The 15,086-nt window shown below is 46.0% G+C and overlaps 1 protein-coding gene across 5 annotated transcripts in view; it reads left to right on the forward strand.

Moving 5' to 3' along the window:
• Positions 1-1,333: 1,333 nt before the first annotated feature.
• RCSD1 (RCSD domain containing 1) overlaps positions 1,334-15,086 on the forward strand; it is a 39,792-nt gene continuing 26,039 nt past the window's right edge. For 2 of the 5 annotated variants that reach the window (XM_082768823.1, XM_082768822.1), the window contains exon 1: positions 7,889-8,069. Coding sequence is in view for 3 of the 5 variants with exons in the window: in XM_082768821.1 (XP_082624947.1) it covers positions 1,387-1,467 (81 nt within the window). In the remaining 2 variants the exon portion in view is untranslated. Of the gene's footprint in view, positions 1,468-7,888; positions 8,070-15,086 lie in introns of those variants that run through there. The other 3 variants (XM_082768821.1, XM_082768820.1, XM_082768824.1) reach the window with 3 other exon arrangements.

Below are 15,086 nucleotides of genomic sequence, written 5' to 3' on the forward strand. Positions count from 1 at the left end.
GCTGTGTGGCGGCAGATGGCTGAGCACTGCCTTCCTTCAGGAAAAAAAAATGTTTAAGTTCACCTTTAAAATGATTTTTTCCAAGGTTTATGTCTGCGATATGATCACTTTGACATCCCAAAGTTCTAGTCAAACACCCAAAAGCCATATTGAAATAGGCAGACTGATTTCCCAGGAGATATGCCAAGAGTTTTACTTCAGCTTTACTCGTTTTAATAGAAGGTGCTCATATGTTACAGAGGTAGAGTGCCCTAAGGCTCTTCTGGTGTCCTTTTGCTCTGCCTGATAGACATCCAGGTTCAGACCACAACAGTATTCAACCCTTCATCTGGGACAAGTTACATGCTTACAAGAGGCACTTCATGGCTCTAACCAAGGCTTCTTTCCCATCACACGACTGCTGCTTTTCAGGTGACATCTGTCCCCAGGTGCCCTATCATATGGCACATGCATATCCTAGCATTCGGTAAGGCTGTGGGACTCTTGAAAAAAAGGATCTGGCTGTGGGCTGCCAGGTGGATAAAACTGAAAGGCCTCTGGGAGTGCCAGGCTGTGTGCACCACAGATCCATTCTCTACCGTCTATGCACTGTCATGTAGTTGTGTCCAGGCAGACTAAAATTTCCTACAATACTCTGCTTGTTTACAGAGAGCAGGAACAGAGCCTGGCTTTCCCTCTGTGGCCACCAAAACACAGCCTTCCTCTGCTGCCCTCTGCTGCCAATGCTCAGGAGAAACCTGCTTTGTTTCAAGTGAAAGGCAAAACAAACAAACAAAACACAAACAAAACAAACAAACAAACAAAAACCACCATTGTTCTCAACCTGTTATATGCAGCCATGTAGCTTGGTACTTGGTACTACTTGGTACAGTAGTGGTAGTAAAAGTGCGCTTGCCTGTGATATAGGACAAGTTATATCTTGGGACAAAGTTATATCTCAGGAGAAAACAGGACAGGAAAAGGAGTGAGGGGTGAGAGAAAAAGAGGCTGTGTGAAAAGTTGCCTTTATATAGATATAGATAGGTTTATGGACTATATTTAGGTGACAGGGCAGGAGCAGAAAGTGTTGAAGGGAAAATGGCAGCAACTGTTGTACAGAAGTGAAAAGAATAAGGAAGAGATGGGCAAAATCGGTCTAGAGGAAACGGTTTAGGAACAAAAAGGGTTTGAGGAAGACAAACTGCAACAAACTCTTTTCGTTAGTGATTTTGCTAGCTGAAACAGACATTGCTTCATCTTTCCTCTCTCCCCAACATACAAGTATGCATACACAGAAACACTTCTTTCTCTTCGTTTTCACAGCAGTCCTGCCCTCAGATCCAGGGAGAGGGAAGAAGTATTTTCCAGCTGCAGCCCATGGGATGAGTGGTGGAGTGAGGATGATGCATGGGGGATCTTACTGGAGAGCAGGAGAGCGTGATATGGAGCAGACAGGAGATGGTTGGTGGCGTCACTACAGGAGAGAAGGTATGCCATGGAAATAAGAAGGGATAGAAATGAAAGAAAATGAAGGAGATGAGGGAAAGAGATGTCAGTTCCTTTTATTTTTTTCCTTTTATTTTTTTTATTTTTTATTTTTTTTTCTGGGGGGGGGGGAAAGTCAACGCAGAAAGGGGGAATGCTTTTAAGTTAAGGAGTTTAAATTCATTAGCTGGAGGTAGCTATCTGTCCTTCACCAGGAAGGATGCGTGTGGATTTGTGATTTTGTTACCCAAACAATTTCACCACATCTGCAATTTCTTCCTCTCCACCCTCTCCCTCTGCAGCCTTGCAGCGCTCCTGCAGCCTTCCCCGGCAGCAGCCGCCAAGGGGTGCTGCTGCCCAGCCTTGCTCTCTGCGGCTGCAGGAGCCGCCCGGAGCACACCTGCTCGCAGCCCTCTTGGGGGATTTGGGCTGAGCCCAGTGGGCGTTCAGCGCTGAGCAGGATTTATTGAGGCAAATACCATCGGCTCTTTGATAAAAAAGAGCAGGATTTGTTGAGTACACTCCACTGTGGGCAGTGTACACTGGCGTCTAGGCTGTCTTGCACACTGTGCTGAAGGAAGGGGGCTTCTACTGGTCCTGTTCATCTTGCATGAGTAGTGCTGGGCCAACCTGTAGGGTGAGGGATACAGACTTTAACCCTTTCAGCTTGCTCCGAAGCACTGTGTTATCTGAAGTAAATCTCCAGGCCTCTCACTTCCCCAGCTAGATCTCAGAGAAAGGAGAAGGATTCTTTCTGTTGTGGTGCAATGAGTCTAGGGGTTTCCAGGATCCTTGCATAACAAGGCCAGGAAAGTATTGCTAGCCACTAGTTCTCCTTTTCAACTTATGTTTTATTTACATCACCAAAACGATAAACATACAGTAACATCTTACTGTAGATTGAGCCTATTTACGCCCTCCGGGCGTTGGCCAGTTAGTGGAACAATCTCAATTTCAGCGTAGCTTACAAGTCATGGGTTGGAGGCTGAATTTGGGGGCCATGTCTCTGGAGAAGGTGTATTTTAGCCAGAAAGTTAGAAAGGTCTCCATCCTGTCTGGTATGTCATCATGCTCTGGCTGCCCTCTTCATAGTTGCTTTTGCCCCAGGCCAGCTCTCCTCAGATAGCGTGGTTCTTTGTGGGGCTGAGCAGGTTTTCTCTTCAGACGCACAGTCTAGCTGCGAGCTAGGCCAGGCTTCCTGTCTAGATCCTGCAGTCTGTCCATGAACAGAAACCTTCCTTTGTCCAGATAACGCTTGTGGGCTATGCAGTCTGGCTCTGCACAGTGCTTGATTTGTGAGCCAGGCCAGCTCTCCGCACCCAAATGACAGCCAGAGTGATTAAAGTCACTCGCCGCCGCTTTTGACAGAAAGGACTGACCTCTGAATCAGCTCTGGCAAAAGCTGAAGTGCTCAGGGCTTTGGAGTGCCAACACTGGGTGCCACATGAGACCCACCATGCAAATTGCTTCTAAAAATGGAGGTTAGCTATCAGCTTGAGGAGATACCAGCCCTGTCAAATGATGCAGTACGACTACTATTAAGAAACTTCACACAACACAGAACGCTGCTGAACATTAAAAGGTGTTGCGTGCTTGCGCATAATGCATTTATTTGTTCTTCTCCTCAAAGTTCCCAAATTATATTGCTTGGGAATTTACTTTCTGCCTCTTTCATCTATAATTCTTTTTTAAAGAAAGTTGAAATGAATATAGCACTGGCCTGGGATTCGGCTAAAAGTCATTTTACATTTTTACGACTACCACAGACAATGGCAGAGCAAGCTTCCTCTGTGGATAACCCATTAGGGAGCAGAAATGTTGTTCATTGTTCAGTCAGAAAATTTTGCTGGTCAGTCAGGGCTTGGGCTGCATGCTGAGGAAGCTGTTAAGAGGGCCAGCTGCAACACTGCTTTCTGTGATGCTTGGGGATGCACCAATATCCAGCACAGCTTCCAGGGACTGTGTCTACAACCACGCTCTGATTGTAACCTTGTGTTTCTGTTAGGTCTTGCTGCACATTAAAACAAGGAACTGGTAGAGTAGCCCTTCAGTCTAGAGACTGGCCGCGGCTGATGCTGATAATGTTTGTCCCAGTATTGATATAAAGGGGGTGCAGCCATGCCTCACAGTACCCCAGTTCAGTTTGTTCTCCAAAGTCAAGCAGATCAGCCATGAAAGCAGAGCTCTCCCAAGAAATTCAAGTGCTGCTGGAGGTAACTGTAGCTACCTGTACATAAATGATTTTGGTGTACCTCACTGTGGTCGTGTTCCTAAGAGCACAGCCACTGTCGCAAGGCCTAGCAGGTGAAATGCTCCCTATACAATGCAGTATTTCTTTAAAGTTTCCTCTGGTGAGATGAAGAAGCCTGGTTAATCTGCACAGAACCATGATGCTAGCACACAAGCGCAGCCTGGCAATCAGGAACATGTGAAATGATTCAACTGTTTCAGTTAAAGTCAATCAAATACTTTTTTATGTGGCCACTGCACAGCACGTGCACAGCCTTGCGCTCCCTGCCTAGTACAGCTTAGCAGGAACCCTGAGAGCCATGTCCCTTCGTGTAATTCAAGCATCGTTGGGAATGGGGCTTGCCCAGTCACATCAATTCCCAGACGAGTGCAGTGCCTGGCACGTGAGTCTTTGTGTATGCGCGCATGGTCACACGTGAGCATGTGTGTGTGAGCGTGTGTGTGTGTTCTCAGATGTGCTTCACTGCAGCTGCAGAACTAGAGCAAAAAATGTTGATAGTACAAAGCGTTCCAACTGACTTCATTTCCTGCTGATAACTCCCTGAAGAGGAGGGTGAGGCTGAGCGTTTGGAGCGTTAGCTTAATGCTGAGGGGCGAAGGGAGGGTAGGCAGGAGCAGATACTTCAGAATGCAGTTAGCAGAACAGGGGGGTTCAAAAAGCAAGTTTCCCAGAGAAAATGTTGTTCACGTTCACTTCCTGCAAGCTTGCCTTTGTCAGAGGAGCTGATGTATAAACCCAACCCAAAACAGGATGCTGGCTGTTAGAGTTGATTGCTCTTTGAAATGCAAGTGTTTTTTTTCTGTGGTCATCCTATCCCCTTTTTTTTCAGTTGAAAATTAAATTACATTTTTGGGAGGGTCAAAAACTTAACCTGGTAACAGCTGCTGGTTAATAATAAAAATTCTGGAAAATGATGCGGGCATCACCAGCCAAATGTGGACATACAGATGGACAGAACAATTTCAGATCCTGCTACTGACAGGCAGGCCCTAATAACCTCTAACCAAACACCTTAACAAAGCACAGAGATCCAATCTATCTCGCGGGGACCCACAGCTCCCTCCACCCTTCACTAATCCACCACCCCCACAAACAGACCTTCCCAGATTCAGCACCCACACAGACACACCCAAAGAGCTAGCTGTGGGGACACAACTATCTGAGTCAAAGTTTCAGATGCCCTCAAAGGCTTTCTTTCCTGAGTCGTCTCTGAACAAAGAACTGCTCTGTCCCCGCATCTCCTTTCTATTGGTCTGGTATCGTGGAGAAGCCCCTTTCTCCATAATTCAATGCCAAAGTGCAAGAGGCTAGCAAAGATTACACGAGGCATTGCTGACCATGGCAGAACTACTTATGCCTCTTCTGGCATGCCAGAAGCAGGTGTGCCAGGATGAATGATTGCCTTGCACCTCTCCCCCAGCATGCTACATGGAGCAGGAGCTCCAGTCGTTTGGCCTGAAGCAAACTCGTTCTTTTGGTCTCACGCGTATTGAAGAGAACCAGCTGGGAAGCTGCAAAATCCAGGGGTCCACAGTCACAGCATTTTCTCACTCAAATGAAATTTCCCCCTAGAGTCTGGTTTAATGTCACTTATGAGGGCTGGATTTTTTTTTTATTATTATTATTTTAAATCTCCTGAGAAGAACAGATGTAGAAATATTTGTTTGCATATACCAGCAAGTTAGTCTCAAAGATGCTGCTATATCCCAGAGGGTCTGTCAACAGAGATGCGCACAGAGATGCAGAGAGTCATGCTCCAGAATATCTCACATTCATACTTGCAAGTAGACATCATGTAAAACACCCAGTTCCTGAGTATAACCTCCCTTAATAACATTTGTCACAAGGTTCCTGCAGTTAAAGCACAGGGGTTGGTTGTTGCAGATTTTGGCGGTTTCCAGACAAGAAACAAGTAAGCCTAGAGCAAATCCACAGCTCGTGTCTTCCTGTGTGGAGGAAAATGTGTACCCTACTTCTGGAAGAAAGAAGAACTTTAATAAACTGACAATTATGTACCATACTTAGAACAATGGCACCGAGAATTCTGCTGGCAGAAAGATTTACTTTATGGTGCGATACTTTGGATCTTCCAACCTAGAAAATTCTGTGATTCTGTGATTCTGTGAAGAAGCGTGGTGGGGCAGCTCTAACTCCCTTTGCTTTATTAGTGCGGGTAAAGTGATACTATCTCTGCCTAGCAGTTTCCTTTTCTGGAGGCCTAAGCAGACAGTTTCCTCCACAGGGTAAAACCCCTGAAAGCAGAAAGAAAATACTGAAGCACACCCTGAGCAGAATGAAGCAGCCATCAGAGGTATCTGATTTTGACGGTCTGTTACATGGCAGACATCTTGACAATGACACTCGTGACCAACAATGACAGAGAAATCCCTGAGCATGAAATTCTCCTTCAGCCCCTGCAGTAGGCAATGCATGGGCAGCCAAAGCGTCTTGCCTTCTCTACTCACCCTGCTTCTCAGCACTGCAGTTCCTGTCCCTTCTCCCAGTGCGCCATTGTCACGACTTGAAGGAGTCAGTAGGATTTCCAGTCAAGAAGGACTTTCATTTTTATAATCCTTTTAGATTCTTCATCTGTATTTTCTTAGATTTCTAGTTGCACGCAGCATCTGCTGGTTGCTTACAGCAGAGGGGATTCAGCTAATCCAGTGGTTCATCAACAGAAGATTAATTAGTCCTCTTGCCTAACTTCCAGATTGTGGCAGTTTAGCGTATCCTTCTTTTGGCTAAGGACGGAGTAACCGCTGTACATTGAACCAAGGAGATAAGGAGATCATGATTTAAATACACTAATTCCTGTACTTTCTAAAGACCTACAGGAGTCCTACAGCATGCGGTGCAGCAAAAGTTAACTATACTGTAAAAACAATTACGTTGAGATGATTTATTGGTAACAATAATCTGGGATGTGATGATGGTCACAGTTAAATTCATTCTGGAGTGTTTTCCTACGCAGCCAGCAGGGACTTGTGAAACACTGTGAAGGAAAAGTATGCATCCCTTTCAGAAAAGATGCTTTAACCCTCCTCTGCCCCCAAGGTATCAGCCCAAGATGACGACATGAAATTGTGTCACTTTGCAGCTGCATGCGAAACAAGGGAGCCAGCAGAAGACAAAGGGAGTGTTTCCAAATTCCTCTGCACCACCCTGTTCTCAGGAGGTGGGGACTGAAATTCTTGAGAAGGAGCATGTGCAAACAGTTGCTAAAACAGGAACGAGATGTATAGTTTCCAACACTGTGGTCTGAATGGAAAAGGAAACCGTAGCAAAACATTCCTGAGGCTTAGTTTTTCCCATCTGAGCTTTTCTAGCACCACGGAAGCTTCTCATTTCCAGTGTCCAAGCCTGCCCTTCCCTGCAAAAGGAGGGAAGAGTGACATGCAGCTTCTCACCTGGTAGTGTGAGAAACGGATTCAGAGCAGAAAGAGCTAGTTCTGCTTTAGAGCTAGCCCGTGACACCTTGCCTGGGGACCCTCTGCTTCTGCCAGCATTTGTGCCTCACCTTCCCCAGTGAAGCCCTAGTCTCTCATCTGGGAATTGCCCAGGAGCACATCAGGACTGCTGATATTGTGCCTGGGAGTCCCAGCTGTGGACCGGGGCACCAAAGTCTTATGTTCTGCGCAAATGCAATCACCAGCTGCTTTCTGCTCCTCTTCTGCCCCTCCAACCACTCTGAAGACAGTCTACTCTGAAAGAAATTACAGAAAAGTGTGAAGGAAGAGAGAAGGGAAGCTAGAGTTAAAGGAAAAAAAGATCTTAAACAATGAGGAGGAGACCCTGCAGGCTTGGAGAGAGAAGAGTGGACAGGGGGAAGACCCAGAGGCTTGGGGGGGGGGCAGATGCAAGCAAAAGAAGCAAGTATAAAAAAACAGAGGCAAAATGGGGCAGGGGAGAAAAAAAAGAAAAAAAAAAAAAAGAGAAAGATGAGGTGCTAGAAATACAAAGGGTAGATAGAAAGGGAGGGAGAAAATACACATACGGTGTCCCCAAGTTTGGGCACAGCAGCAAAGTTTGCTGCTTGTTGTCTCATGAGCCCAGCACTCCGGGAAGGACAGTATCTGTTTAGATTTGTGTCTAAATTTAAACCCTGATTGCCTTGCCTCCCCCTCCTCTCCCCTCCCTCCCTTCCTCTCACCCACCCGCCCTTCTTCCTTGTTCGTAGCGCAGGGCAGCTCACTGGGCTCTGTCAGTTTTCAAGCTGAGCAGGAGCGTGGATATTACCTACCCTCCACGGCAGCGCGATTTTGCTCTGGCTTGGCTGAAGTTTTCCCGCAGATAAGAGGGAAAGGGGTGGGGAAGACAGATTGCCCCGAGGACACCTCTCTGGCAGGACATGGAGGTAAAGAAAACTTTTATTTCCACTTGCTTGTGGCTCACTCGCAGATCTGCACTAGCTGCACCTTGCAAAGCAATTTCTCACTGAAGGCAGCTCAAAATACCTTTCCGCTGAGGTTCAGATAAATGCCTCTCACCGCCGCTCCACCTCAGAATATTTTGTGGGGTTCAGTTCAGATTTGGAGGAGGGGGTCAGTGTGGGGAGAAGTTACATCTGTGAAGGGGAACGAAGGGTTGCCATTTACTTTTTTAGTCTCTGAGGTGGGAACAAAAGTAACATTTTAAATGGGATAGTTTTTTAATCAGTTAAAAAATCAGTGAAATTGGGTGCATAAGAAGTGATCAAACCGTATGGATTAGTGGGCACCTTGGGGTTGGTTCCTACCCGACCCACACAGCAGCAGCTGTGATTTAGACCCTCTTGCCGCCCCTGTTCCACGTGGAAGGTGCGGTCTCACTTTCATTATCAGCAGCATTTTGGTCCAGGAAAGAGAACCTGAGAGCCTTTGCTTCAGCGGGGTGAAGGGGCTGACACACCCACGGAATGGTTCCTGTGCCTCTCTTCATGCTGTGTGCCTTGTGCCTTGAGGGAGTGGGAGCTCTTGTCTCCTGATGGGCACTGCTGATGGACAGGGGTGTGGAAGCACAAGTGAAGATGCCCTGGCGTTTAAGTCCAAGCCTTCTCCTGTGCAGCAGCTTCATAGGCAAGGCAGTTCGCCTCTCCTTGCCTCCTTTCCCATTCGTACGAAATGAGACTGAAAGTGGATTGGATTCACTAGCTTTTCAAATGTCTTTTTAGATTTCAGAGGAAAAAGATCCTTTTTTTTTTTTTTTTTTTTTTTTAGGAGAGGCACAGGAGGTAGAAAGGTGATTGCAACATTGGCAAAACCTCAAATAACGAAAGAGGACTTTGGGTATTTCTTTCAGCCAAACACAGATCTTACTAAACACTTTGTATTATCTTCACAGAGAAGCCTTTTTGTGTTGATGTGGCACCAACAGCCAGGGACATGCCACAAAGCCAGGGAGCAGTGTGCTTGAGGCACCACTATAATTTTTCTTTGAAGATTTCCATCACATAGCGCAGCGGGGCACTTCTGATAACACACAGGTGTTAACATCACTGTCCTTGTTATCTGTGCTAGCCTGCCCTACAGGCAAGGGTTAAAGATCAGGCGTGTTCATTACAAGAAAAGTCCTCAACAGACTAAAAAACGTTGGTGTGGAGAAGGACCAAGCACTGCTTCAACCAATGCAGCATAGCCGATATGCAGCATGACAATTAGGTAGCTTTGTAAGGGTTTTTAGACTGGACAGAGCCTGCATCAGGAACCGTTAATGCTTGTTTTGTTCTTTCTCACTATGTAGTGTCCTGTGATGTCTCAGAGGGGGAGTTGAGCTCTTAATTTGTTGTAACTGCTGTGCACAGGAAGCCGCATATGGAACAAAGAATAAACGAGGACTAAAACAAAAATTCTGTCGTGCTGAGGACACTCTGCCCCATCTCCTCTGCTTTGCACACACATGGGACTGCACCCCTCAAGTACTTTCTGTTGTCTGCTGCAGGGGTGTTTTAGAGTAGTAAGGCACAGGCCTTCGTTTCCTTTTGGGAGCCACGTGTCACACACACGGCAGGTCTGTCAGGAAGCTTCTCTGAAGTATCTAGCCTATGACTCGTCCTTTTGATTCTGCCCCTTTTCCTCTATTTCCCACTCATTCCCTGTGTTACCTTATTTTCTGATCAGCTGTAGATTTCGCCATCTGTTCTTATTTTTAAAAACATCTCAACTCCCAGAACATCTTAAAAGTGGCACACTTGGTCTTCTCCCCTTGCCCCAACCCTCCAAAAAGATGGTTAATGTCCCAAAATTAAGAAGATATTAGACCAAAATAGATCAAAGAGCAAAAACTTGAGTTTCCACCTGCTAATTCTCTTCTCTGTTCCTCCTGAGAGCTTTTCACAGACAGTGTGAGCAAGACAGAGAGGCTCGTTACCGTCTTTTGCTTTAAAAATACATTTAATGCTCCTGTGCGACAGGAACGAGAAGTTCCGTCATTTCCCCATTTGTTTCGTCGGTAGCATGCAGAGCTCTTCTGTGCTTTGCTGCTGGCATAACTGGCAAGCTCTTTGCTCTAGTGGGACACATGGGGATTACGAGCATTAGGAAAAAAGAAGGGCAGAGGGCCGACCTAGCCAGCTGATTTCCATCACGTCTCTGGCAGGAAGACCCTGTTTTTGAAAAACCTACAGAAGCGAGATAGTTGGGCTCGCTTTCTTAGAGAGGTTAGTGTATTTTTGGGGCTCTTTAGGGGAGAGTTCCTACAGTCTTAGACATTCTGCTACTAGGAATGTACTACGTTGAAACCAGTACCTGTAGCCATTTCATGTCCCCAAGAGAAAGAAAATAGCAGCCAAACCCCATTCTTGCCAGTTCATATAATTTTGTGACTCTGCTGATGTTGGGTTTTTTTATTTGTTTGTTTTTGTGAAAGACCCAGCTCATTGACGCAAGATAGGTCTGAGAATCGGTTTTCATTCCACTGTTATGACCAATCAAAAGAACTTAAAATCATGAAGCTTCTACCACAGACTGCTAACTTCAGGAGTTTGTATTTAAAAGCTGTGAAATCAGTGAAAGCTGAGCTACTTGTGAAATAAGCAGCCACTAAATCTTTGCACTCACAGTACAAAAAGGATTGGGAATCATTAGTTTACACCTTCAGAGTTGGCCCAAGCTGTCTCACTCTCATAGCTGCACTAAACCTTGCTGAAAATATTGTGGGTGAAGGCATTCACTGAAAGTTCTTGTGGCTTTCTGCAGCCCATAGTCAACAGCAGTCATGGCATTCCTCTTTCCAGCCTCTCTGTAGGAGCTTGGGAGCATGGAGACATTTGAACTTTACTCACAAAACAAGGGGAAGCAATCCAAGACAGTTTCAGTTTGATGGCTCCCTGTGGTGCAGTGGGTCCCCCCAGCTGTGAAGGTGCAGCAAGCAGCTTTAGTTCAGGAAGATTCCTCTCTCCTTTGTGCCTACCAAGAGATTTCATGTCTTTCTTTGATGTCTCCATTCCCATCTCTTTTCTGCAGTTAGCTCCTGCTGGATCTTCGTTTTGCCTGCTGCTACACCGGCTCAGCAGAGGAGAAGCTTTTCCAGGTCTGAGAGCAGTTCTCTGCTCACTTTTCCACTTTCCTTCTGTGCACCCTTCTGGACATAGCTCCAGCCTCCAGTCCTGTGCTCTCCCCACACCACATGTCCTCCTCTGGGCCGTTTGGGGAGCACTGTGTCCACTGCTCTTTTCAGTAGCCCGGTCCTTTGTCGGGTGATCCCACAAAGAGGCCCAGGGTCCTGCCCCACTCTATCTAGCAGCAGAGCAGCTCAGAGAAAATTCCTCTGACTCCTCTGTTCCACATCTCCACCTGGAGAAACCTCTTGCGTTTCAGACACATCCCCTCCCTCATCTCTCTCCTACAGGTAGGGTCAGAAGCCGTTTCTTCTTTTTTGCTGTGGTCAACCAGACATTACAACAGAGCACATTTCCAGGTCTAGCATCCCTAATTGCTGTGTCCTTCCAGAAGCTACGGGGAATAACACTGTCTCCCAAACTACAGGGCAACTGTCTTTCTGCAGAGCTGCTTACCCTGACCCTAGGAAAACTGTGTGAAGGGTGTATCACTTGAGAGGATTGAAGAGAAGGGGAAGAAGGAAAGGATATTTACTGTGTGGCTGATAGGGCTGAAATTTGTGTGCATTATGGCCCTCAGAGCAGCAGGACAGTAAGCCATGTGGAGGTGAGCTGGGTTGAGCGAGTTCTCTGCTCACCCTTGCAGCTGTGGATCCAAGAGAAGTACAGGCAGCATGCCATGGTTGGCTCTGCCAGGAAACAATTTACCTTTCTCAGGAAGTTCTTCTAGATTTCAAGCTTTCAAGCTTCGTTCTCATTCCAAAAGTTAAAACCTTCCCCTTTCACTTTTCTTTTTTCTCATTTATTTTTCATTTTGCTGAACAACATTTTCACCTCAAATGCAGTGCTTTTCAATGTTTTCTCCCAAACTCATCAAAGTGACACAGGATGTCTGTCTAACTAAAGGAGAAGGTATTGACATGTAGTAGGAGAGGTACCGTGTGACCCCATTTTACTCCTCAGGACTGGACAAGTTTAGGACCTGCCTGACAGTAAAGAGCACATCTGCAGCAGAGCTGGACTTCCCCAGTCCAGAGACTGGATGAGGCTCCCTGTTGAGGGACAGAGGGGAACAAAACCAAACCCTATGGGCTGTGCTGTGACCCTTACTTGTACCTAAAGGAGACCCTGTAAATGGTGTGCTTTTAAGGAATTAAGAATTAAAGCTTTTCCTGTGCCAGTAAAGAAGGGATGATTCTTTATAACCCTTCCTCTCCTTTGCTCCTTGTTTTGACTTTTGGGTGTCTGAGTATCCCAGGTCATGCCGATAGCTCTTTGGAAAAGACTTCCTTCCTGTACTCTACAGTCTAACTGGCAGGACACTTTACTGCCGAGCAGCATATTATGCATACCTTCTCTACCACATTCCCAGGATCTGCTTATCTGAAGAACAGGGGAAAACATCAGCATCGCTTTACAGATAGCTGCCATAGGTGCTGCTAGGAAGCTCTGCTGGTTTCCCTCATGGGACTGACCAAGCCCATACAAACGAGGGATGATTTTCCTCTCTGTTTCCATGTGGGTGGTTAACAGTTCTAGAGGGGTGGATGCTCCTTTTCCTGAAATACCAACTCTGCAGCCTCAGTTTGGGATCTGAGACAACAGCTGTACCCAGCAGCAAAAGAACCTGTTGGGAGGACTGGGCTATTTTGCAGGTGATGCTTTCTTGCTGCTTGTAGGTGCTGTGATACTTACTGCAGAGACACAGCCTGTTTTGGTGTCTTACAATTCCATGTCTTCAGCAACTTGCAACACAGCATGCATTAGGATGAGTTTGGTCTAGAGATGGGATCTGTTGTGTAAGGAGAAGTTACTTTACGTACTTACTGCATGGTTGCTTCACACCCAGGTCTTGTCAGAGGCATGGGCACTTGGTTTTTAGGGTGCCTCAGGTAGGTGTCTCGCTTCATCCAAGCCACAATGTATCCAGCTATGGTCTTCTGCCAGCAATGCTATTACATCCACATCCAGTATGAGGCATATCTTTGTGATATCTCACCCTCAGTACATGGGTTCCAGTAATGTACTGACAGAGATGAGGCTTATCTGCCCCACTAGCGCCAAATGAAGCTTTCACCTCTGAGAAAGAGAGAAGAGATTAGACCACATTCCTGTCAGATATGAACACGTTGCTTGCTAAAAGGTACTTCTTAAAGTCTTCTTCAGATAAAGACACAGGCCTCACTTGCTAAACTGACAGCTGATACAGATGCATGACATTGTTCCCTTCTTCGTCAGCATCATGTTTTCAAAGAGCCTGAACCCCATACAACAGGCAACGAGGTGGTAAGCTCTTTTCTGTATCCTAGTGTCCATGTGCAAGGAAACCTGTTCAGCCGTTGTAAGGTGATACACGCTGTTATAGTCAGTGTGGATGAGTAGTGGCCAGTCTGCAAGGGATATTGATTTACCACTGCCAGCTTCAACAAAACCACTGTTCATCTCAGGCTTCTGAAATGCATGCTCCTAGCGTGATAGAACCACAGCTCAAACTGTGCTGTTGTGCAGGTTGGTAGCTGTGGCACGCAGTGGTACTTTTCTGAGCGCCTTGAAGTACTTCCCAAAATAGAAAACCTTTACCTGATGCTTTATCACTGAACCATGCTACATACTGCTTCTTAAGGCAAGAAATATATTGCTTACATAGATCACAGCTTTTCAAGGACAATGAATAATGTGCACAGTTTGGAAAGCCTCAGTATCTAGAGCATGCAGACAGATTGTTTGTTCAGAGCTTTGTGTCTTTACACAAAAATGCGAAGGAGAGGGAAAGCTGACTTGGAAAAATGGAATTAAGTCAAGGTGGCTGTGCAGTTGGACAGAGGACAGCAGTCTAAACCTTTTAATACAGAGGAAACGGAATCATTTAGTGCCTGGGAATAATGGGATCAAATTAAAAGGAGGATGTATATCTCACCAAACAGCAGGAAGGATTTCTAGCAGTGAGATCTAGTAGGGTTTGGAATAATTATTGAAATGCACAGGAAACCTCTTTTCCATGAGTGATTTAACTCATGAGAGAACATTCAAAAGACAGTGTCAGGAGCTACCTTCTGCTGAATCCAAGCAGTATCGTTGGGGCCACCAGAGGGGGAGGACAATGCTGTTCTTGCAGTCCTTCCATGCGTGGAACTGCTAGCAGGAGTTAGTGGCTCTTCAGTATCAGGACCAGAAAGTATTTATGATTCCTTCCTGCTCCATCGCATTGTTCAAGCCCTACAAACTTCTACCCATGGGAAACTTAAGTCAAAATAAACTGACATAATACCTGCAAGACTCTGGGAAGTGTTCTATTATTGCCTATGTATAATTCAAAACCCATGCTACTTTACATTCTTGCTTCCTGTTTTAAGGATGGATTTCTTTATCCTCTAAAATTGTGTGCTGCAACAGCAATCATGGATTATTCAAGTCAATCCTCTTCAAATACCTTTCTGCTGAGTGCCGTCTTCCACTGATGTAAGTTCAGATGAAAAAGGTCCTCTTCATTCCTCCCCTCTTTTTTCATATACACACACTTGAGCTTGTGTGCCAGGTTTCCTAGGAATTTCAGCTCTTGGGCCCTGCAGCTAGAGTGTGTTTAACTTGTGAGATGTGTGCAGTTTAATTTGGTTTCCTTGTTAGTCTTTACAAAAAGCATGGAGTTCTGAACACTGTCCCTCCATGAAAACACAGCATTTTCATTGCCAGGTGCAAGATCCTCATTTTGTTGGAGGCACAGGCGCTGTCAGTGCAAACAAGTACACACATGCACACCGATCCTGGAGACAGCAGGTGTCTGTGAACAGAGCAGAGTGGAAGAAAAGGGATGGATTGCTGAATATGTGGGAGTATGAG

This window comes from Aythya marila (genome assembly GCF_965140915.1).
Source record: "Aythya marila genome assembly, chromosome: 1".
Classification (NCBI taxonomy): domain Eukaryota; kingdom Metazoa; phylum Chordata; class Aves; order Anseriformes; family Anatidae; genus Aythya; species Aythya marila.